The sequence below is a fragment of the Pituophis catenifer genome, unplaced genomic scaffold (genome assembly GCF_029215685.1).
Source record: "Pituophis catenifer annectens isolate HBS135680 unplaced genomic scaffold, rPitCat1.0.hap2 SCAF_6, whole genome shotgun sequence".
Lineage (NCBI taxonomy): Eukaryota > Metazoa > Chordata > Lepidosauria > Squamata > Colubridae > Pituophis > Pituophis catenifer.
The window spans coordinates 76,571,994-76,597,802 of record NW_027256886.1 but is presented as its reverse complement, the minus strand read 5'-3'; the positions used below and the strand labels follow the sequence as shown (position 1 = coordinate 76,597,802).

The 25,809-nt window shown below is 41.3% G+C and overlaps 1 protein-coding gene across 1 annotated transcript in view; it reads right to left on the bottom strand.

The window, feature by feature from the left end:
• The window catches only part of CDH23 (cadherin related 23), a 639,510-nt gene that overhangs the window by 276,201 nt on the left and 337,500 nt on the right, over window positions 1-25,809 (bottom strand). Inside the window, exon 13 of the mRNA XM_070946306.1 lies at window positions 20,476-20,634. Within this exon, the coding sequence (XP_070802407.1) occupies window positions 20,476-20,634 (159 nt within the window). The remainder of the gene's footprint in view (window positions 1-20,475; window positions 20,635-25,809) is intronic.

Below are 25,809 nucleotides of genomic sequence, written 5' to 3'. Positions count from 1 at the left end.
TGCTCTCACCCCATAACTCTTTGCTAGCTTTCAAATCCACAAATGCTTCATGATAAAGTCACCACCTCTGGACAGGATCAGTGATTAGGGAGAGCATTTGAAGAGATGTCCTTGAAAATTCTGCTCCAGAAAGTTAAGGAGCCAAACCAGAATGTGGATTAAGAAAATGGAAGATTAAAATAAAACTCTCTATGATAGCAATAAAATATCAAGCATACTATAAGAGCCTTGGTGGCGCAGCTGACTAACTGCTGTTAAAGTAGCACCATCTGCCTGCAATTACTGCAAGTTCAAATCTCACCAGGCTCAAGGTTGACTCAGCCTTCCATCCTTTTGAGGTAGGTAAAATAAGGATCCGGATTGTGGGGGCAATAAGATGACTTTGTAGGGCCGAAAGCCCTACTAAGCAGGTATATACAAAAGTATGAAGGCTATTGCTTAACACATTGTAAGCTGCCCTGAGTCTCCGGAGAAGGGCGGCATATAAATCGAACCAATAAATAATAAATAAATAAATACTTAAGCAAGATAAACCGGATGTCAGCATCCCAGCACTGACATATATAAAGAGGGGAGAAGCTTGAACCTTTGCCTACTAAATCCCTTTGAAGATTCTGTCTCCTCGGAGATGGGAGAGGAGGGAGACATTCCTGTGATCTGACGAAGTAGAGATCAGGAAAGTGACTTGGAAGATAGCCAATGAGAAGCAGAGAATTGGGGATCGGAAAGGGAGGGATTGGGGGGCAGAGGTCAGTACTGACCGCGAAAGAGTCAGGATCAGATCACTGTGCTCAAATAAAGAGAAAATTTCCTTAAAGGACGGCAGTCTGGAAATTCATTTATTTTGAGATAGCATCGAAACCTGACACCAGATCTGTTAATTCATTATTTTCAGTTAGCTAAGATAGCTGGGCATATTAGAACATAGAACAATAGTGTGGGAAGGGGCCTTCTAGTCCAACCCCCTGATCAAGCAGGAGACCCTATACCATTTCAGACAATTCAGTCTCTTTTTGAAAGCCTCCAGTGATGGAGCACTCACAACTTCTGAAGGCAACCTATTGCATTGGTTGATTGCTTTCACCATTAGGAAATTTCTCCTCAGTTCTAGGTTGCTTCTCTCCTTGGCTAGTTTCCCACCATTGTTTCTTGTCTTGCCTTCAGGTGCTTTGGAAAAAAGTTTTGACCCCTTCGTCTTTGTAGGAGCCCTCAAATATTGGAACACTGCTATCATGTCACCCCTAGTCTTTCTTTTCATTAGACTAGACCAGTGATGGCTAACCTTTCTGCCATTGCGTGCCAAAAGTGGGGGAGCACAGGGGGGGTGTCACGCGCGGGTGCCCACAGCCATACTTATATGTGCCCTGTCCCCCACGCATGCACACATGCCCCCCCCATGCTCCCCCCTGCTTCTGGCACGTGATGGCACAGTGGGCCTGGTAGGCTTGTTTTTTGCTCTCCCCAGGCTCCAGAGCCTCTCTAGGAGCCTGGGGAGGGCAAAAACAGCCTTCCCCACCTGTCTAGAGGCCCTCCGGAGGCCAGAAATAGCCTGTTTCCCTACTTCTAGTGGGCCCAGAAGGCCCAAAAATCAGCTGACTGGCATGCGCATGCCCGCCGGAGCTGAGCTCACGTGCCCACCGATATGGCTCCGTGTGCCACCTGTGGCACGCGTGCCATAGGTTCGCCATCACGGGATTAGACATACCCAATTCCTGTAACTGTTCTTCGCATGTTTTAGCCTCCATCCCCCTTTTTGTCATTTTGTCTGCACTCTTCAAAGTCTTAACATCTTTTTTGTATTGTGGTGACCAGAACTGGATACAGTATTTCCAAGTTTGGTCTTACTAAGGCTTTGTAAATTGATACTACAACTTGACGTGAATGTAAATGTCCATTTGGAGGGAAGTGATTTTACGAAGTAGTTTAGACCAACAGGAAATCAATGATAGGAAACTGTGGAAGTAGGCTGATCTTTTTTTAGATGGCACATGATGTCAACATTGTTATTTTTGTTGCCGATTTACAATTAGTAGGAAAAGAGGGAGGGAGACATAAAAACTTGTATGTGTGTGCTTGTATATGCATACTGGGTGTGCATAAACCTTGTATGAGACCCAGTTGGAAAATGAAAAAGCACTGATTCTGGGTGAAAGTGGTTAATATGAAAGTGACTATAACTTTAATTAAAAGAGATAAAATGAGGAAGGCAGCGAGCAATTAATGAACATAATGATTTTGCTACAGATGCTTGAAGGGTCCTCTTCAATCAGTATATTAGTACAGTGTTTCTCAACTTTGTGTAGTCTTCAACTCCTAGAATTCCCCAGCCAGCATGGGAGTTGACGTCCACACCTCTTAAAGTTGTTGAGGATGAGAATGGCATGTTGTGCTGGGAGGAATTCTGAGAGTTGAAGTCCTGATTCTTAAGTGGCTGACGATGAAAAACACTGTTAGTATAAGAAGACTTGACACATATCAAATAGGACACAAAACATTATCTCCAGTAAGGTGGAACTCTTTTGTTTCTTTGCCTCGCTGAATCACGACTAACCTTTCCACAGTTCTACAGTTGTCTTTTATTTATTTGGGTTCTTGAGGGGTTGCAGGGTGGTGATAACAATGACCTGAGGATTTCATGGAGATCAAACATGTTTAGCCTATGGAAAGGCTCAGAGAGGATTTATGGTGAAAAGAAATTGTTAATGGCAATGGAACAAACAGAAAAATAGATATTGCCTGTTCTTGCCTTGTTGAAAACAAGTGTTTTCCTTGTCATCCAGATCCTTCATCTCAGTATTCTTTCATCAAAAGAAAGAAGGAAACAAGATCTCACGGGTATCTAAAACAGGGTCTCTGAAAGCTCAGCTGAAGCAGCTAAGCAACTGTTTGGCATCAGGAAATCTAAGCAGGCTAAAATAAATGATTTGAGTCCAATCTTATCAAATCAGAGTGATGGAATGAGTTATGAGCAGTAGGTCTACTTGGAAAATAATATTTTCTTAAGTGATTGTCTGGGAGCTTCAAAATCAAATGGAATCCATGTCACTACAAGAACAAATCATTTTAAAGTAGAAGGAAACAACTCTGAATTAATTATTATGCATATCTGAGCTGCAATCTATATGCCTGTTTGCAGCTACTTATTTGCTCTAATTCATTTTTGCTGAGTTTGTCTACAATTCTTGAGACTTCCTTGTACTTGTGTACAAATGCCTATTTCCTACTCACGCATGGTCATATGAGGTGGTAGTATCTCACTGATCTCGGTTGATTCTAAAAAAGTTAAGCAAAGTCAAATCTGGTTAGAATTTGGATGGGAAGGAGTGCCCAGAAATTCTTAAGGCTACAGACAGAAAAGTTTTAAAAAATACCAGAAAGAGGGTCTATGAAACAATGTCCTTTCTGTTGCCAAGAAAAAATATAGAAGAATCTCTGCAGTAACCATCTGAGCTTCACTCAAAGTATCCTTTGTGTCTTTAATCTTTAACTACCTTTTAATCACCTTATGAAAAACCAGTGGGCACGAGACTCAAAGAGCAAGCTAGGTCACTCTTATGGACTGGCTTGGGGTGACTTATCTGTAGTTGGACATACTGCCTTCCAAGGATTTCAGTTGAAAGTAATTTCAGTAAGATACCACTAAATTAAACTGAGCCTCCCTAATATATATCGTATATTGGACATTAATACAATTGAGCGGATCCAGAGATATTTCACGAGAAGAGTTATTCCACTCCTCTCTACTCACAATAGAATCCCTTATGCCACCGGGCTTGAAATTTTGGGCTTGGACAATCTGGAATTGCGCTGCCTGCGGTCTGATCTAAGCATAGTACACAAAATTGTCTGCTACAACTTCTTACCTGTCAATGACTTCTTCAGCTTCAACCTCAATAATACTCGGGCAAATAATAAATACAAACGCAAGATAAACCGCTCCAAACTCAATTGCAGAAAATACGACTTCAGCAACAGAGTGATCAACGCCTGGAATGCTTTACCCAACTCCGTTGTTATATTCTCAAACCCTCACAGCTTCAACCTTGAACTGTCTACCGTGGACCTCACCCCATTCCTAAGAAGTCCGTAAAGGGGACATGCATGAGCGCACCAGCGTGCCTACCATCCGTGTCCTGCTGTCCCCATTTATCTGTATTTACTTCCTTTTTTTCATACTTATGTTCATACTTATACTTGCTACCTTGTACATTTGTTTGACAAACAAATAAAATAAAAAAATAAAATTATATATATATATATTCTACGTGTCCAGCTGAGGGTTCTTAGCTATTCTGCTAAACATCTATTTTAGCCCAGCTTTAGGGGGGACCCCCCACAGAAACAAGAAAAATGCTTTGGACTTCCCTATCCCAAAACCAGAGTTACAGTATTAACAGTCCCTGTGGAAATCCTTAAGATACCAGAGGTAGCAATTTGATTTAATTAGGGCATCCATTGGAGCCTGACAGACAGCAATCTAAAGGGAGAGGAAAGAGGAGAGAAGGAAAGAAGGAAAGAGAAAGAAAGAAAGAAAGAAAGAAAGAAAGAAAGAAAGAAAGAAAGAAAGAAAGAAAGAAAGAAAAAGGAAGGAAGGAAGGAAGGAAGGAAGGAAGGAAGGAAGGAAGGAAGGAAGGAAGGAAGGAGAAAGCAGGAGGATTAAGGAATGGCAATCACCAGACAAAAACATTTCAAATAAGATCAATACATTCATTCTAACTAAGGTAGGATCCTGGATTCCAGAACATGAGCAGATTTCCTTGTGGAGAAAACACTTTGGCTTCCTTCTTAGGTGTTATTAAACAGGGCCTTCTTCTTTTATTAGGACCAGTCCCATACTTTTACAAAAAGTAGAGATAAGCAAGAGCCAGCATATTAGAAGAGATCAACTTATTTTGCCCAGTGAAGTGATAAAACTCTATGTGTGATATCAGACTAAAACACCCAAAGTATCCTCTCCAACAACCTTTCAGTTTTAGGATAAAATCTTTGACCAGTTTTCATGGTACAGTAATCTGTTGTTGAAAAGAACATGTTGAAAAAGGAAAGATGGAGAATTCTGGATGAGACCAATATACTAGACATTCCTGGGAATGCCATTAAGCCATTTTTTCCAATTGCAAAGTGAGGAGATCTGCAAAAATTAATCACTTGGGAATCAAGAGGAATTCTATTCATATTTTCATTGTCTTTTACTTAGATAAATTAGATGAGTACAGTACACATCTTGGCATGCAACAGGATTCCATCTCTCAAAGTACAGAGCAATTTTAAAGAGGAGATAATGGAAGACAAGATGAAAGAGAGAGTAAACCTAAGTATAATTTAAAAAAGTGAATGAAATCCTTTGTCATCAAGGGGTGACTGTGAAATTTTGTTTATGAGATTTTGAACACCAAAATCTTGTGAATGTTTATGACTTCATATATAGCAACATTCCAAGAGCTTGAAGAAATGGTTTTTCATAAAATAATAAAATTCTCCCTCCCTCCCTCTGAGTTTGGCATAAGTAAAGAAAAAAACACGCATAGTAGTTTCCAAATGCAGGAATTCTATCTTCCTTCTGCATCTTAAAAGCAGAAATAATTTGTAGAGGAAGATACCTTAGTCTCATGAGCTGAGTTCAAGAGTTGCTGAGGCTGTTAGAAAACACTTAGTAGGTCTTCTCTCGTCTTAGAACAGGAAAACAAAAGGAAGAAGAACAAAACAAATACACACAATACTTAATGAACAGAAATCAAAGATTATGGTAAATGAAATAGGGAATTTCTTTCAACCTGTTTAGTTCAAGAAAAAAACACTATAAGACACATGCAAAACTCTTTGCAGTGTGAATAAATATTGTGAAACTTTATAATACCAAGAATTAAAACATGGTTTCGAAAAGCAGTTACAGCGTGTGTGGTTTTTAACACTGTAAGCATGTTGTACATTGAAATGTTTACTGCTGAATACTAAACTGTTTTCATGGCTGCCTGTCTAGTACTTATTCTGAAACAAACTTTTCATTTCATGTGTCGCACCTTCTTGTCGCTAGCCTTGAGCTGTAAAGAAAAACGAAGACGTATACGATTTAAATAATGCAGGGAAGAGAGAAAGGAAGACCTAGGCTTTTTTTTTTTACCACCTGATTGTCAGGTGAAAGGAAAACAAGAACTAATATTTACGCAACAGAGCAATTTCAGCGCAGGATATGCAATTCCATTCGTGCTCCGACTGACGGAGAGGTATGATATCCACATATAGGGATACACACATTTCAGCCTCCGTAAGACTTCTGAAGATTAGCACAACTTCTCTTTATCCTATAATTTGACTCTGCTGATTTAAGCTTAGTAAGAAGAGAGATTTGAAGTGTGTGGATGTAAGCTCCAAGGGTCACGGTGTCCCTGCTATTCTGAAATCACTCACTTTTACAGTTTGCAGCAGCATTGAATAAATGACAGGAGTCTTTCTGAGACCCAGACAGCTGCATGTATTAATACGACTGTTCATTATTGCCAGAAGATAAAGACTTTGCAGCCTGACTAGCCTGCTGGCTTCCAATACAAAAGACTGACTCAGGAAAAGACTGAAGCCAAGCAACAAGCACTGCTTTTATCCTTGATTTTGTACGGGATCATTTATCCACGCAGATACTTATTGATCCAGTAATAAGCCTGCAGAAATTGGGGCTGGGTGAAGTTTGGGTGACCACAAGAATATGCAAGATTCCTAATACTTCAGAGTACTTCAAATCAGAATGTAATAAAGATCGGTCATTTCTAAGGCGAATAAGAAACTTGATCTGTTCCATGCTTATGCCTCCAATGCTGTACCACTGGTTTTCATGCAGGTCATCACTTATTAAGGTTAATAAAACACTTTGAGGCCACAAACAGAATGTCAATGAAGAAAGGGACTAATAGTATAACTAGGACAGAAATACTGTGAGAGTAGAGTAGAGTAGAGTAGAGTAGAGTAGAGTAGAGTAGAGTAGAGCAGAGCAGAGCAGAGTAGAGTAGAGTAGAGTAATTCATATATAGAACTGGCCAGGCAGGCATTGTCATCTAGGCATACATTATACAGGCAAACACAATCATTTTAAAGTTATGTTCATATAGCAGTAGAAAGCCAGTTTAATGTAGAAGTTAAGGCACTGGGCCAGGGTTGAAATCCAGGTTCTGGAGAACCGGTAGCGGAAATTTTGAGTAGTTTGGAGAACCGGCAAATACCATCTCTGGCTGGCCCCAGAGTGGGGTGGGAATGGAGATTTTGCAATATCCTTCTCCCAGGAGTGGGGAAGGAATGGGTATTTTGTAGTATCCTCCCCCTGGAGTGGGGTGGGAATGGGTATTTTGCAGTATCTTTCTCCTGGAGTGGGGTGGGAATGGAGATTTTGCAGTATCCTTCCCCTGCCACACCCGCAAAGCCACGCCCACCATGCCACACCATGCCCACCAAGCCACGCCCACAGAACCGGTAGTAAAAAAAATTGGATCTCACCACTGCACTGGGCTACAATAACAATAGCAATAGCATTTAGACTTATATACCACTTCATAGTGCTTTACTGAGTTCTCTCTAAGAGACTCAGAATATTGTCCCCAACAATCTGGGTCCTCATTTAACTGACTTTGGAGGGCTGTAAGGCTGAGTCAATCTTGAGCCGTGAGAATCGAACTCCTGGCAGTCAGCAGAGGTGATTGACCTTAGGCCAATCACCGTCTCTCAGCCCTTGGAAGAAGGCAATGGCAAGACACTTCTGAAATCTAGCCAAAAAAACCTCCTGATGTTCTGTCCCCATCGCACGCACACACACAATCAGACAGCCAAGAGTTAATGAATCAAACAGTCAGGAATTCCTGTAAGATAACAGTCTTGGCAGCGAACCATGAACTGCCTGCCAAGAGATTTTACTCACTAAGGGAAGTTTTTTCTCCTCAGTCCGATATACCAAATTAATTCCACAAAGCAAAGAATTGTCAAAGTCCAGTCCGAAGAAATCCAAAAAGAGATTCTAACAGGGTTCTAGAAACACGATATGACTTCCGAGCTTTTCAATTCGTCCGTCACAAGGCCTGAATAGCCGACACACCCCCTTTTATCCCTTGTGGGATGTGGTCCAATGATTCAGCTCAATCTCTGGCCCGCCCACACCTCTTTCTCTGCTGCGCATGCTTATCCTTCCAACGCTGTCTGGGATCCAGCCAAAACTCATCCCCCTCGCTCTCTATCTGTGGCTGCTCCGAAGTGCCTTGCTCCTGGCATATCTCTTGGTCTTCAGAGGAAATCTGAAGGCATTGCCAGAGAGGAGGGTCCTGGAGAGGGAGACCTTGCCAAATCCTCTCCTTCACCTTCTGGGTCCTCTCCCTCTGTTCGGACAGCCTCGTGGGTCAGAGTCACAACACCTGAAAGGACCAACAGGCACATATATTTACCTGCAATGGAATACCCAGAAGCAGCAGCACCCATGGGGCCCTAAGCAAGATGGTAAAATCTGTGTCTATTACTAACAATGACTCAGGCAGACATTGGCAAGTCCCAGTCCCAGCAGATATTGAAATAATAAGACTCAACCCTCCCTTGAAACAAGTAGCCATGAAACCTTTTAATAATACAACAGAAAGGTCAACAAGAATGAATTTCACACTTCCTGAGCATGTTGGTGGTTGTATATCTTTATAGCCTCCAGGAACAAGAGATGCTGAAAAAGCAAAGAGCACCCTAAATCAGTGGGGGAGGGGGTGGCGTTGACACTCCTCCCTGAATCTCGTGGAGTTCTCGCCAGGAGCTAGGAAGATATTTTATTGATAAAGTGGAGGCTTTTTGTGCCTGTTCATTGAACTGATGGAAAGCGGGTATGGTGGTACATTCTGAGGCAAAGTTTGAACAAGGAAGGGAACAGCTCTATTTCTGCAGGTTCAGCATTAACAACCTCCAGGCTCTTTCTGAAGAAATAACTTCTTAATTAAAAGAAGACAATTCCAAAAAAAAAAAGAACAGAAATAGGGCTACTGTGAAAAACAACTTCTTTTAGGTAAGTATTTCATTGAAAAGCATTGATTATGAACGGTACTGATACTTGAAAATTAATTCCTGTTTCTCCTTTAACGTAAGATTATTTATGTTTCTTCTTGTGGAGTTCAACACAATTAGAGCTCGTTTGCTATATGCAGACGTCCCTACTACTGTTTTTGCACCTCTCACACCTCCTGAAATAATAATCTGCTGACTTATAAAGGTTTAATTTGATAAATAAATAAACAGATTGCAACGGGGAGGAGGAATCAGGATAGAAAAAGAAAAAAAAAAAAAAAGCCTGAGAAACACTTCCAGAAAAAGAAAAGCTGAAAATAACAGACCTGATTCCAGTATCACCATCTATCTCTCCCTAACAGTTTAGAAGCCACGCTAATGATTGAAAAACAATTGCAGTTGTCAGCCTTATGAGATAGACTGGACTAACAGATCAACACCACAGGAAGGATACAATTACTGTTATTGAGACAAGCCATAATAACAGGATCTTGCAAGATTTGAATCTGCTGTGTCCCCCCTCTGGAAAGAGCTTCCTGAGCTGCCTCTGAATGTTATCTCATTGTGGACTTCCAAATATTTTTGCCTAGGCCCGTGATGGTGAACCTATGGCACGTGTGCCAGAATTGGCATGCAGAGCCCTCTCTGTGGGTACAGGAGCCATCGCCCAGCTCAGCTCTATCCCGCATGTGCCTCCTGCCAGCCAGGTGATTTGGGGGTCAATGCCGTGCATATGCAGGGCTGTGTGTGGGAGATGCATGTGCATGCACAGGGGGCGGGGGGGGGTCATGTGTGCATGCCCAGGGGGTGTGGTGCCCCCCTGCAGCCCGTTTTGGGCCTAGCAGGCCTCCCTGGAGCCTCCTGGGACCAAAAATGGGCCACGGGGGGGGGGGTGCACTGCAGGGGGGAGCACGGGGGGTGCGGTGCTCCCACCCCACGGCCCATTTTTGGTCCCAGGAGGCTGCAGGGAGGCCTACTAGGCCCAAAACAGGGCACGGGGGGGGTCTTATGTGCATGCGTGGTGGGGCGGGGCAGCACGTGGGGTCATGCATGCATATGTGGGGAGGGTCGCACATTGCAATATGGGTGCAGGCACGTGCGCGCACTTTCGGTACGCAACAACAAAAGGGTTAGCCATCACTTGCCCAGGCGAAGGATCCTCCATATCTCCATCAAGATCATCTTTCTTACTTTCTACAACAGCTCCTGATGCCAAAATGGAGGAGCCTTGCTTTCACAAGATTTATACTTATCTGCTGAGGGAGAGTAAAATGTGTTACAATTCCACTACGGTAGTTACCTCACTGCAAAAAGTTACTCTAGAGCAGGGGTCTCCAACCTTGGCAACTTTGAGACTTGTGGACTTCAACTCCCAGAACCTCCAGAAGTTGCCAAGGTTGGAGACTCCAGATCTATAGGTTTTTCCTTGCTTCTATAAGACAATCAGGTAGCTTGAGGATGGAGGGCAGATGGATCAAAGAGAAAAACTGAACTTCTTAATTCTGCTCTAATCAGACAGCTACATGTTTGGAGAATTTCTACAACACATGTTGGCAAGCTATGGTCCTCCAAAGGTTATTATGGAATTCCCATCATTTCTGACCCACATGGACAAAATTTAAGGCTGCTTCAACAACTATTTGGGTTAGTAATACATTACTGGACCAATTCTTCCTCTACATTGTGCCTGGTGCTTACTTATCAGCATTATCTGATAATTTGATATTAAGTCAGGCATTGCTATTTTATGGATCCAAGTGTTATTTGGTTGATAAACTGGGAGTAAATTTTATTTGGATCCAAACTGGTTTCCCTCAGGGTTTTTCCCCCCTATAACAATCCATTTCTTATGACAGAAATGTCAACTTATGGCAGTTTGAAACTATTTGAAACTATTTACATTTATACAAAATTCTCCCAGTCCCCAGCCAAAGGCACACACAAAGATTTCTACAAATGCCCTCACAAACAATTTGATATGAATCTTCTTCTTCTTGTTGTGCTATATCCGTCATCGGACATTGGCGATCATGTTGGCAATCCTATTTTTGTCAACAGCCGTATGAAAAAGTGCTGCTGAATTTTGTCCAAACCAGTCCCTTAGGTTTTGAAGCCATGATGTTCTTCTTCTGCCTGGACCTGGTTTGCCTTCAATCTTTCCCTGAAGGATTTTTTTTTTTTATTTATTTATATGCCGCCCTTCTCCGAAGACTCAGGGCGGCTTACAATGTGCTCAGCAATAGCCTTCATCCTTTTGTATATTTTATACAAAGTCAGCTTATTGCCCCCACAAACTGGGTCCTCATTTCACCTACCTTAGAAAGGATGGAAGGCTGAGTCAACCTTGAGCCTTGGCGAGATTCGAACCCTGCAGTAATTGCAGGCAGCTGGTCTTAAGCAGCTTAATAACAGGGTGCCTCAAACCCTTGTACTACCAAGGCTCTCTAGGATTAAGTAAAGGATGCCATATTTTTCTGGGTGTTGCATCAGATGTCCAAAATACTCTAACTTTCGCTTTTTAATGGCTTTGATGATTTCCCTTCGCTTTCCCAGGCGGCTTGTCACCTCCTCATTTCTGATTTTGTTAACCCAGCTTATACATAACAGTTGTCTGTAAATCCACATTTCAAATGCTTCTAGTTTCTTCAAGTGGTTTCCTGTTTTGATATGAATACAAATGCTAAACTAAGAACAATAGGATCAGAGGAAAGGAGAATACAAGGCTCCCTTTCAGATAGCAGCATATTGGAAACTTGGAATATTTGCCTGTCTTCTTATCCTTTCTTTTACACATTCATACTCATTGATAAAACCCAATACTTCATCACTACAAATAGTCCTTGATTTACAACCATGCCTTTGTGTCCATGACTTTGAGTACCTCGGCTCAACTATGTCTGACACTCTCTCTTTAGATACTGAGCTGAATAAACATATTGGTAAAGTGGCCACCACATTTTCCAGACTTACAAAGAGAGTATGGCTTAATAAGAAGCTGTTGAAACATACAAACATCCAGATCTATAGAGCTTGTGTCTTGAGCACACTCTTGAACTGCAGTGAGTCTTGGATCCTTTACGCACGGCAGGATAGAAAGTTGAATACCTTTCGTATGCGCTGTCTCCGACGTATTCTTGGCATCACCTGGCAGGACAAAGTTCCAAATAGCGCAGTCTTGGAACGTGCTGGAATTTCTAGCATGTATACACTATTGAAACAGTGATGTCTACGCTGGCTTGGCCATGTCGTGAGAATGGCTGATGGTCGGATTCCGAAAGATCTCCTGTATGGAGAATTAGTGCAGGGAAAGCGCCTCAGAGGGAGACCACAGCTGCAATATAAGGATATCTGCAAGAGGGACCTAAAGGCCCTGGGAATGGACATTAACAACTGGGAAACCTTGACCTCCGATCGTTAAGCTTGGAGGCTAAAGACGCAGCATGGCCTTCTCCAATTCGAAGAGACGCTTGTTCGGCAGGCTGAGGCAACGAGGCCGTCCCTGAACCAGCGAAATCTAGGGGCTGGGCAGGGGACAGAATGTATCTGCCCTCAGTGTGGAAGGGATTGCCACTCTCGAATTGGCCTTTTTAGTCACACTAGATGCTGTTTTAGGACCTCTTTCCAGAGCACGATACCATAGTCTTTTGATACTGAAGGTTGCCAATGAATAACAAATAGTCCTTGACTTACAACCACCCAAAATTTGTGTTGCTAAGCAGGATAGTGAAGTAAGTTTTGCCTCATCTTATGACCTTTCTTTCTCTCTTTCTTTCACAGTTGTTAAGTGAACAACTGGCTTCCTCATTGACTTTGCTTGTCAGAAGGTAGCAAAAGGAGATCCCATTGGGGTCACGTGTCATAAATATAGGCCAGTTGCCAAGCATTCGAATTTTGATCGTGTGACCATGGGGATGCTGCAAAGGTCATAAGTATGAATAATGGTCATAAGCCACTTTGTTTCAGTGCTGTTGTAATTTTGAATGGTCACTAAACAAATGGTTGTAAGCCGAGGACTACCTGTATTTCGAGTTTCTCTTTTGCAGGGAGCTCATGGTGGTTTGCTCTAAGACTCTGAGTGTTCTGTGCAGAACTGTGCTGCCCCCACTCACCCACACGTGAGGATTGGTGTAGAGAGCTTTATTCAGCCTTTTCCCCAAAAAGTTCTTTTTCAGGTTTTCAGTTAACTCCCAGCTGCAAGCTTAGCACAGTAATTGGCTCGCGGCCAAGTAGATCACCAAAAGCAAAACAAACTTACAGCCAAACCGAAAACATTCTTGGTAATAAAGGTTTTGCCTGCATAGGTTCCAAAAATAAGCAGCCAAAATCCCCTCCGAGGTCCGGGGCCTCCACTGAGGTTTGTCAACAAGTCCGGTTTTAGGGCTTGTAGGGAGGAGTCACAGTAATTGTCCAAGCCAGGAGTTCAGGCGGTTGTTTTCAGCGAAGCCAGACACCAACAAGCTCCAGACTAACCTTCCAGGCAATGGCTAATTAGTCTACCCGACTGATAACCGGCTGCTCCAAACACGAACATAAACGCTCTCTGCAACTGAGTTAAATCCACGAGCTGCAGAGCCCTGGAAACACAAACAATCATCTGGCCATGACTTACACATGTTGCTTCCAGCAACGCCTCCCTCTGCCTGCCGTGCTAAATAGCCCTTCCTGGTGCAGTCCATTAAGAGGGGCGAGGCCTTTTCCCCATCAATCTGGCAGAACTCCGCCTCTCTGCCCTGCATACTCTAGCATCTATCAAGGCTGGTAGCTCCTCCCCCTCTTCCTCATTGGCCTGCGAGCTCTCCCCAGGTGAGGCATACTCCGCCGGCAGTTCAGGGTCAGCAATACTGGACGTGCCAGGAATGCTCTCATTCTCCCTCAAGGCCTCTGACGAAGACATGGAGGAGCCATCATCCACAGGAGACATCGCAAGAACAGGGAAACCAGCATGGGGCATGTGATACCAATGAGGTGATTCCCTCCATCATCAGCCAAGCAGTGACCAGTAAGATCCTGAGGGAGGAGGAGAAGCAACGGCAGATATAAGCCAACCCACCATTTTGTTCATGCATAAAGTAACAAACAAGGCCAATAAAATTATGGATTCATGAAAAAGTTTACATATATACTGTTAGGATATGGTTTGAGCCTAACAAGTTGTCCAGGCAATATATGTGTACTGTAACTTTAATATGAATATGTATTGTGTGACTTTAAAGTTTTACTGCTGATTCATTGTAATGCTGAGTCATGCTGTAATTAGTTGAAAACGTATTTAAGAAAGGTACTGTAAAGTATTCAGTTGATGATAAGCTACCATAGTGTGTGGAGTTGCTATCCATTGTGCTATCATCGTTGGATGGATCTGCTACCATCGTGGTTTGTGAACCAGAGTGAGTTTGTTATTCTAACCAACTACTTTTTGTGTGGTAAGAAGATTTTGTATCACTGGACTGATTTAACTGGCAAAGACTTGGATTGATTTAAAGACTATGAGATTGTTTTTTCACTATAAAGTAAACTTTTGATAAACCAGTTTACACATCTCTTATTCATTGCTCTCAGCAACGTTTCTCTGTGCTCTACACTCTGCTGGTTGGTAACACAACAACAATATCCTTAACATATACCTAACTCTGATATCTGTTGCAAATATACAGAACCATGGATACTATGACTATGGATATATGGGGACCACTTGTATGGAGTTTTTCAAGAGCTCAGAGTCCTTACAAATAAATAATATCCACTCCCACAAAAATGGAGGCAGGGGTTTACCTCAGGTCAAACAATTTGTCAAAGAAGAAAAGTGTACATTGGATGATTATGTAAAAGACAGCCAGGAACAAGCACTGATACAAGTTAAAAATTAGACCTTACTAAATGTAGAAGAAACATAAAGTGAATGATCAAAATAATGTCATAAATATACAGAATGCTGGCAAGGAAAAGAATTACACGGTCAATTTCCACCAAAGATAAAGTGGATAAAGAGAAAATCTGGCAATGGCTTACAAATGGAACATTAAAAAAAAAATTAGAACGCTTGATTTTGGCTGAGCAAGAGCAAACTATTTGATCTAGTTCAATCAAGGCCAGGATTGAAAAATCATGAAATAGTTCATAATGCAGATTGTGCAAAGAAGCAGAAGAAACATTAGATCGCATACTCAGCTCGTGAAAGAAGATCACGCAAACTGATTATAAACAACAAAACACAGTATGCCAAAATTATTCACTCAAACCTCTGTAAAAATTATTATGTCCTCAGTTATGAAAAACCGGTGGGGAAATTCAGTTGAAAAAGTAGTCAAAACGGAAGTTAACCTATTAATAAAGTCATAACACATCAGATTTAACTGTGGTTTGAAAAGAAGGAAGTATGGATAACTGATGCAGCAATACCAGGGGATAGTAGAACAGAAAACAAAGAATTGGAGAAGATTACAATCTGAAAATCAAAGATCAAAGACTACGGGATAAATGAACCATGGTAGACCCCATTTGTTACTGGCATACTGGGTGCCATACCAAAATATTTTGGAGAACATTTATAAAATCTGCACATTGACAACATTTCCATCTCTCAATCAGAAAAATCCAGATCCCTTGGATCCACATATATATTACACAAAAACCTTAGGACATCCTAGATTCCTGACAAGACCTTGATATGTGTGAAGGCCAACAGCAGCTAAAGAACTGGCAGCTGTGATTTCACATTGTTGTGTATATAATAATAATAATAATAATAATAATAATAATAATAATAATAATAAGAAGAAGAAGAAGAAGAAGAAGAAGAAGAAGATTCAGACTGACAGGCCCTTGGTCCACAACACACCTGACATAACAATAGTTGAAAAGAAAAAAGTATGGTTCATTGACATTGCAATACCTGGTGATGCACGGATTGAAGATAAGCAGCAAGAAAAAAATCACAAAGTATCGGGACTTGCAAATTGAAGTTGAGCGACTGTGGAAAAAGAAATCGTGTGTTGTCCCAATTGTAATTGGAGCCCTTGGAGCAATACCCAAAGGGCTACCCCGCTACTTAGAAATTCTAAATTTGCCGGACTTGAACATTTTGACTCTACAAAAAACCACCTTACTCGGAACAGCTTACATCCTCCGACGATACCTTAACAGTTCCTAAGTCCTTGGTTAGGACTTGAGCTGCTGAGCTATTAACCAGCCTCAAAGGCTGTGAATCTCACTAAAGATTAACCAATAATAATAATAATAATAATAATAACAACAACAACAACGGATCATCACTTGGAACACAATACGCCAGATATCACAGTTGTTGAAAACCGAAACGTACAATTTATTGACATCATGGTACCAGGAGATGCCAGAGTCGAAGAAAAAGAACTGGAAAAACTCATGAAATATCGCGACCTGGCCATCGAAACTACATGGCTATGGATGAAGCATGTAACAGTGATACCCATTGTCATTGGGGCACTTGGTACCATGTCCAAGAATTTTATAAGATACATCAACAAATTGCAGCTTCCTGCAATAACACCAGTGGAACTGCAAAAAAACTGCACTACTCGGAACATTGTACATTTTAAGAGGATATTTGGTTGATACCTAGGATGCTGGCAGCAACCCGTATCAACCATCAGCGCTAGTCAATGATATTTGTGATACATTTTTAAATGTTCAGTTGACTGAGTTTCATGTTTAATGAATAAAAGAGATAATAATATATCTGCCTGCCCCATCAGATCCAGCAGACCGTGGCAGAACACTTGGTGGGACCGAGGAGGCATCATTCTCTGCCATGGCACCCGTCTTATGCGATATTCTTCCCCGCCCCTCCCAAAATGAACTCAGCTTCATTCTTACTTTCTGAAAGCCCTCAAAACCCAGCTTTGTCATCAGACTTGGAGTCTTAGGAGGCCAGTGAGGTCTTGAGGGGGTGTCTCCTCTCTATTCTAATCTCATGTGCTGAATACTTTTAAAAAATTTAAATTATGATTATTTTTTTGACACCCTTTATTGTTTAAATCATTGTTGTATACCCCTAGAATAGCCCCTTGCGAGATGGGCTATAATAAACAAACAAATAAACAAACTTCATGAAGATATACGTTATGGATATCATAATTGCTGAGATACGATCCAAAGTCAAGTAACATATTTTATGATTTAGTTGGGTTGCCATGTCAACCATTAATACACACACACACTCACACTCACACTCACACTCACACACACACACACACATATTTGGTTTGGAAGAGCACTTGTTCATATAAGTTTACCAATTAGACTTGACAAGCTGTGAGTTAGATGGACCAATGGACTTGCTACAAGGCAGTTAGTATATTCTTAGAAATGTAAATTCACTTGTATGTATTTAAAAACCTCACTGACACACTCTTCCAAAGCAAAACTGTTTAAAATTTTGTGGTACAATCTGCACATTACTGAACTCTTCCCCATCAGCACTCAATTGTGCCTAGACAGTGCAACGTCTTTCAGAAACAATCACATAAATGAACAGCACTTTTGACATGTACAGAGTGTTTCCTCTCAAGTATCAAAAGAATACAAGCAAGCACTTTCTTAAAAGTTGGGGGATCAGCTGGGAGGCCAATCTGTATGGCAAGGCTAATTGCATATAGTCTGATTTATCATCGAGGATTCAACTCCTGGCATTTTGCATTTGCTTTAAAATGCTGGCATAGCTGGAAGTGTAAGGGGAGAAAAGATGCTATAACAATCTCATTGTTTAGTGTTTGACAGCCCGACTAGCTAAACATCTGTTTGAAATATTAATAACTGTCAGATGGGAACAGCTCAGGGGCTCTATATGGTTTCATACCATCTGTTTGTAGAATAAACACACTTACATATAAACCCTTTAAAACATTTTGTCTGAGTTCTGTCTTCCTGTTTGCATATGTTGGTTGATGGGACGTCGGGGAATATATCAGTGCTGAACGGGGTGGGCAGACAAGAGTTGAACATCTTATTGGGAAAGGCATCAAAGGGCCATTCAAGTTATGCTGCAGATACAGTATGTTTGATTTGATTGGTAGTTTTTCTCAATGAAACTGATCACATCCATATAAACAAGCCAAATGCATATGAACTGGATAACACAAGTACAGCTCTGGGGCATATAATCAATGACTCTGTCATTCATTTACAACTCTCTTTTCAACCTCTGGGTTTATAACAGAAGAGAGTTTTTGATTTTATTATTTTTTTTTATTTGATTTATATGCCGCCCTTCTCCGGAGACTCAGGGCTGCTTACAATGTGTTAAACAATAGCCTTCATACTTTTGTATATTTATACAAAGTCAGCTTATTGCCCCCACAAACTGGGTCCTCATTTCACCTACCTTAGAAAGGATGGAAGGCTGAGTCAACCTTGAGCCTGGTGAGATTTGAACTTGCAGTAATTGCAGGCAGCTGATGTTAATAACAGTGCTTTAGTCTGCTGTGCTACCAGGGCTCCTCATGTTCATGAAGAATATGCAAACGTGTCAAAGTTTAAGCGTAAAAGGCTTGTGAGGAGAAACATACTTGAAGGAAAGAAAATCATGCTTACGTAACTGCAGTGGTATAAAGAATACCAGCAATTACTAATATTTTATTGTAAAAATCAGCTTAGTATTAGATTTCCTAAAACCCGCTGGTTGTTATTACAACCAAGCTTAACGAAAGAATATTTAATTTTTCTTTGGAGGCAATATGTATATCAACTGACCCAAGTGCTATCCCTCTTATGGGAGCTTCATGATGCCTGTTTCCATCCTACTGATGCAGAACATTTGCTCAACTATCTTTTCTTTGTTTTTGTGCTGTTGTGTTCCAGGTCTGCTAAGCCAGATACCATCAGTGCAAAGCCTGACCTGGCATGTATGCAGCTGTTTAGTGTTCTGGGGGAAGCCCTTGAAGACCTGCAAGGTGGTTACCAATGTGTAGTTTTTGAAGTTACGGAAGAGTAATCGTGCCAGCTATATTTAATTGTGGCTAAATGCAAAGGAAACAAAGACACTGCAATGTAGAATTTTCCTGCTCCCATATTCCTAGTTGTAGTATAGCTCATAGCTGGCCAAATTCTACATTCTCAGCATCTACCTTCAAATTGATTACAGTATGGAAAGACAGAGAAAACATTCGACCTGTCCTGAAGGCTACCAGATTTGGGCAGATGACAACTAAATGAGAATTTTTTAAAAAATGGTTGTTTCTTTTCTCCTTTCCCTAATAATTCCTTTCTATAATTAAATAAAGGAACTTCTCCCACCCTAAAGAAATTAAATTTGGGAGCAATAACCTACAGAAAAAAATATGTTTTTGTTGTCAACTAGTAGTTCTCCGGATTTTTTGCAATCCAGATCTGGTTACTAGCCCCTAGCACTGTGATGGCGAACCTATGGCACGCGTGCCACAGGTGGCATGCGGAGTCATATTGGTGGGTACGCGAGCGTTGCCCTATCTCAGCTCCGGCATGCATGCGTGCGCTGGCCAGCTGATTTTTGGGCCTTCTGGGCCCACTGGAAGTTGGCAAACAGGCTGTTTCTGGCCCCCTGGAGGTCCACCGGGAGGGGGGGAGGCTGTTTTTGCCCTCCCCAGGCTCCTAGAAATCCTCTGGAGCCTGGGGAGGGCAAAAAACAGGCCTACCGGGCCCACCGTGCCATCACATGTCAAAAGCGGGTGGAGCATGGGGGAGTCACGTATGCATTTGGGGGGGACAGGGTGCATAGAATTATGGGTGTGGGCACGCGCGCATGCGACCACCCTGCACTCGCCCAGCTTTTGGCATGTGATGGCAAAACGGTTAGCCATCACTGCCCTAACATCTCTAAGAAGTGAAGGCTTGTACAATAATATAAATTCACAATAGTCATCGCCACACCTCAGTGAATCTTGGTAAGGAAAGGTAACTTGCAGTCATCTTGTTGTGTTTCTCTCTGTGTGTGTCCTTTGTCTGCCCTTAATCCTATTTCTTTCACTTTCCAAGTTTTGAATTTGCCATTCACAATTGTCAGCTAACAACGATTAACTTATGGTTATGACTATAAGTGTCTTACATTATCATTCTCTGATTTTTGCTTTTTCAGAATTTGGCTACCAGCTTATGTCTGATTAAATCGACTGGAAAAGAAGCATAAACATAAATTCCTTATGCTTCTCCTCTTTCTTTAAAATCTGACCTACAATAAGAACGAGTTAATTGTTCTTTACTTGTCTACCTATTGATCTGAGTAAACCTATTAAAGATATGTGAATCTAGATTTAACGATTTGCACGCCTGTGTAATTTTCTTTAGAATGTGTATACTTACCATCAAAATTCATTTAAGTCTTTCATTACAAAATCAGCATATTTTCTAATCCATTTTCAGCTTGCTTGAAAATTTAAAAGTTTCATCCACAGATAAATTGTAACGTATTGGTTTAAGCAACTGGGGAAACGCATGTTTCCTGCTTACCAAAACTCTCAGAATTGTAGTTCCCACTGTGGCATTTTCAAACAGGCTGACATTATAGAGGATCTGGCTGAATACCGGTCTGTTGTCATTCTCGTTGATTAGGTTAATCTTCACCCGTGCAAAACCAACATGGTCAGGTAGGCTCTCATTTGCAAATAGCTAAAGAAAAAGAAATGCAAAATAGTTAGGATAAAACTTTATCTCTCTTCCAGTGAGAAGCCCTTATTTCCCTATAAATGTCTTTTACAGCAAGCCAGGCATGAAATCTTAAACTAAACATCTCCGAATACGCATGATGGAGGACAGTCACTGAAATAGCAGCAATTTCCCCTATGTCACTCTGCCCTTCTGACATAGTCTTGCCACATTCTCACCAACAAAGGAGTTATACTTCAATCTTGCAAGGAGAAGCTAATCTGGACCTGCTAGATACAAGAACATCTTCAAATCCCACCAGCACGAATCATAGAGGGAAAAAAAGATTGTCAGTCTGTCAATGTACATTTGACATGTACATTTGACATGACAGAACAGAGATGTACATTTACCATCGTACATAAATGGTGAGGAGGTGGAGAAGGTTGGTAGTTTTAAATTTCTGGGCATTTATATTTCGAAGGACCACTCATGGACTATGTATGTTAACATGCTTGTGAAGAAGCATGTTCACAGAAGAGGCTGTACTTCCTGAGAATGCTCAGAAAGATAAATCTATCTCAGCATCTACTTCTGTCCTACTATCACAGCACCATTGAGAGTGTCCTGACATACGACATTTTTGCATGGTATGGGAGCAGCTTTGTAGTGGACAGAAAAGCTCTTCAGAGAATCATTAAAACTGCCCAGAATATCATCGGGCTCCAGCTACCAGCCCTGGACGATATCTTCGAATCTCGCTGTTTGAGGAAGTTGCATAACATTCTCAGAGACTCTTCCCATACTGCTTACAATCTTTTTGGACTGTTGCCTTCTGGCAGAAAATACAGAACAATTAAAACTTGGACCACACGGTTTCTGAATAGTTTTTATCCCAGAGCTATAATTGCACTCAACAATGAACTAAAGGGCCACCATCAGTGAGCTGTTGGACAGCATTACTTGGTCTGTTGTGTGGATGTTTGAGAGGTTTAGGGGTGGGGAATTGTGGTGGGTGGGAGTGTGTTTGGGATTGTTATGTGTGTTGGACCTGGTCTTTGGGTGTTAAGTGAATTTCGTTGTATGGGTATACTGTGTATACACGTACAATGACAATAAAGTTATTATTATTAATCTGGAAAATATTTCTAGCATACTTTGCCTTTTGTGATCTTTAGAAGGATCACCAAGGACATTTTTATAGTCCATAGAATCTGTTGGTGTGTCACCAGATACATTAAATCACGAGTCTGATGCATACAACCAATCCAGGCGCCCCATCTTTGATTCTGCTTGAAAATATGTTGCAAATCCCTAGAATAAGAAAGATGGCCACATCTGAAACCTGAAGAGAAATAAGCTAGTAAGAAAACCAAATTTAGAATTGGGATAAGTTTTGACAATCAATATTCTGAATTTTGGGCTGGCTCACAAAAGGATTACATGCTGTTGTCAGATAGACCTATCTATCAATATTTTTTTTTACCTGTTCCAAGCAAATACTGTATATTACCAGCAGAGAAAGTTACACAGAGAGAGGACATGTTCCGCAGGAGCCTGTTGAATTGTAAATGATACTTCTGAGAGCATAAACTTCTGCTAGAATAGATTGGATTAGCAGCCTTCCAAGGGATCTTGAAAATATATTCATCAAATGTAAATTAGCAGCCTTCAAGCATTTGATGCATATATTCAAAGCTGCCCTTAATCCTAAACAAGCCCCCCTTCATGAGTTTTAACCTACCCATCAGGGGTATAAATACAAATGCTGGCAGCATTTGTGATTAATGAAAAAATATTAATCGGACCTCCTTGATTGCCACACCAGCCCAAAGATTATCACACACATATATTTACGATAAGCTTAACTTCTAACCTTTAACCCCTGTCATTTCTATTTCTGCTTTATGCCTTACAGTTTTTCAGAAAAATCTGAATTTTATTCATGTTTCTTTGCTGTTGCCGCTGCTGCATAAAGACTAATAGCAACAGAGGCTGCTGGCATGGTGTTTATAGAGCAGCTCTGACTTTCTACGAATTTACAGCTCACTGAAACGCTGGGATGCAGCTCAAGCAGGCAGCTGGGAAGAGCTCCACTGCCTGAGAGATGCATTTAAACTGAAGTTTTATAGGATATAAAACTTTCATAGCGGCAAACCATAAAAAAAAGGGGAGTTCTATTTAAGCTGCTACAGCTGGGGCCCTAAATTTTGGAAGGCATCAGGCTCATAGCAGATCTCTCTTCATTTTCTTCTCTCTCTCTCTTTCTTCTTTTGGCTAAAGACAAATCCTGTGAGACAGACAGCTATGAGTGAAGTTGCAATTAATGCTAATCGATATATGCCAATATTTTTTTTTATCCTTCATTTCTGCCACGTTTGGTCGATTAACATTGTGCCTTCCTAACCCGTCGATGACCATCTACTTTACTGCCGTCCAATAATAAGGCAATTACATGAAATGTAGAAAATCCTGGAACTCCTACAAATTTTCTTTTTCATGTTCCCAAAGGCGCAGAGTTAATGCACGCTTAGCTTTGCACTCGCTCTGTATTTACGCAGCTGCTTTTTCTCATCATCATTTTAAGAGATCCTAAAGGCTGTTCACGGATCGTGGTTCAGTGACCCATAGCTACCAGTAAAACTAATTTCTTACTCAACTATTCTCAGAGAAGGTCACAAATTCCCAAGCCCCACATGCCAGCAAGAGGGGCCTGGTATTGCTTAGATGTGTAACAGGACACTAGCATTTAATGGTCTTTGACTCCAAGCAAATATTAAATGCTGTCTCTGTTTTATTTATACGATTTATTTGGCTGCCCGTCTCTCACAGAGTGGTGTACGAGGATCAAAGCAGAAAAATCCATGATACCTAAAAGTTCCCAACCACTTGATATAAGGGACTACTGTGGCAAATTTATCAAGCCAGACCAAAGGGGGATACATTGAGATGGGGCCATTCCATGAGACTAGCCCCATCCGATTCTAATTCTCCTTGAACTGTATCCAGTTTGTCATTCTACAACAGCTATCCAAGGTCAATGTTTTAGTTCTGTCTTCTCCTTTTTCCCCCTCTCCTGTCACTGCAACATTTTGCTTTTTAAGCTTGTGAGTGCTTCCTAGCTTCTCTAGGAAATGTTTGCATGGAGGACAGAATAAAAATGGTTTCAGATAAATAAATCATAATAAATAATTATTATGAAAATAAGCATTTGAAGGATATTATAGCCAAGGCAATGTATATCTAACAAACTTGGGAACAAACAGGAACACTTGTGTCCAACAAACAACAAGTCTAGGAATATTTTTTTGATGACCAGCAGTCCTTGGTTAACAATGGCAATTGGGACTGGAATTGCCATCACTAAGTGACGCAGTCATAATGTGTGACATCTCATATGACTGCATGCTTAGCTCTTTGTTTTCACTTAAAAGTTAAAGGGTCATTCCCACCTCTCGGGGGTGAAATCCAGCAGGTTCTGACAGGTTCTGGAGAACCGGTAGCAGAAATTTTGAGCCGTTCAGAGAACCGGTAGCGGAAATTTTGAGTAGTTCGGAGAACCGGCAAATACCACCTCTGGCTGGCCCCAGAGTGGGGTGGGAATGGAGATTTTGTAGTATGCTTCCCCTGCCATGCCCACCATGCCACGCCCACCAAGCCACACCACGTCAACCAAGCCACACCCACAGAACCGGTAGCAAAAAAAATTGGATTTCACCACTGCCACCTCTCCTCTCCCAGTTGTTTATAAATTTTTGCACTCAGGATTTGGTTTTAAGATTCAAGTCTCAAAGTTGGTCAATAGTCTGTATTGTGTCAAAGCAATTCCATTCTTTTTATTGTTAAGGTAATTACCTTGTTTCCCCCAAAATAAGACATCCCCTGATAATAAGCCCAATCAGGCTTTTGAGCGCATGGCAATAAGGCCAAGTGCTTATTTCAGGGTTCAAAAAAAATATAAGACAGGTTTTATTTTCGGGGAAGCATGGTAGCTCACAGGCCCCTCATCAAAACAAAATCTTTAAAAGTTTATAGGTATTGTAGACCCCCCAGAACACAAATGGTGATTTGTTAAAATCACACAACTAACCTTCATGTATACATTCCTACATACATTTCATGTTACATGAAAACAAGAATCTAGAAAAATTATCTCCAGTTCAATATAGTTAAGATTTATATTTTTAAAAGAAGGGCTCATACAAGCCATTCTGGCAACGGACATAAAACCTGGAAGGTATTCCAGCAAAGTTTGATAAGTATTTGGGGATTTATTCAGCAAAAGGCTAATATACATACAAACTTTGTGCAGCTGTGCTCCATTAAGCATCTGCCTATTCTGGCATGTGACCTAATTCCACTGCTGCTTGGCCTATGGCACGGGGACTATAAAAATTTATGAAAACACACCAAATGCATTTTAACAAATTCATACAAATATGTACACCTGGATGTTGGATGCATCATCCCCATCCACCAATTTGTCCCTTTGATGGTGCAGAATAGAGAAGGGATCACCTCCTGTCTTACTTTCCTCTCAATTCTGCTTACTTCTATGTTAAAGCTGGAAATTTATTGATTGATTTATTGATTGATTGATTGATATGCCGCCCTTCTCCGGAGACTCAGGGCAGCTTACAATGCGTTAAGCAATAGCCTTCATACTTTTGTATATTTTATACAAAGTCAGCTTATTGCCCCCACAAACCGGGTCCTCATTTTACTTACCTTAGAAAGGATGGAAGGCTGAGTCAACCTTGAGCCTGGTGAGAATTGAACTCGCAGTAATTGCAGGCAGCTGGAAGCTAAATACTACTTTTAACAATAGCATTAGTCTGCTGCGCCACTCAGGCTCCAAAGGCCACTGACTCCCTTTGGGACTCTGCATGCAAATTATCTGCAGAATTGTTTTCAGAGGCTCTTGAAAGTGCTGTGCTTTTTAATAGATACTGTAGCTGGTGACACAGAGTTAATATGAATTCTTGCCTGTTGTTCAAGTCTCTCTCCCTGTTTTTGCCTGCTTTTAATCCAGTGGTGAAATCTGAACTGGTTTACTACCGGTTCGCTAGCTGTGCAGTGCACACCAAAAGGAGGTATGGGGTAAGTAGAACAGCACGCGGGGATCAGCTGTGGCACGCGATCTTCGGAGCCCTTTTTTTTTTTACTTTTAAAAGCATTTTTTTACAACCTATAGGTGGT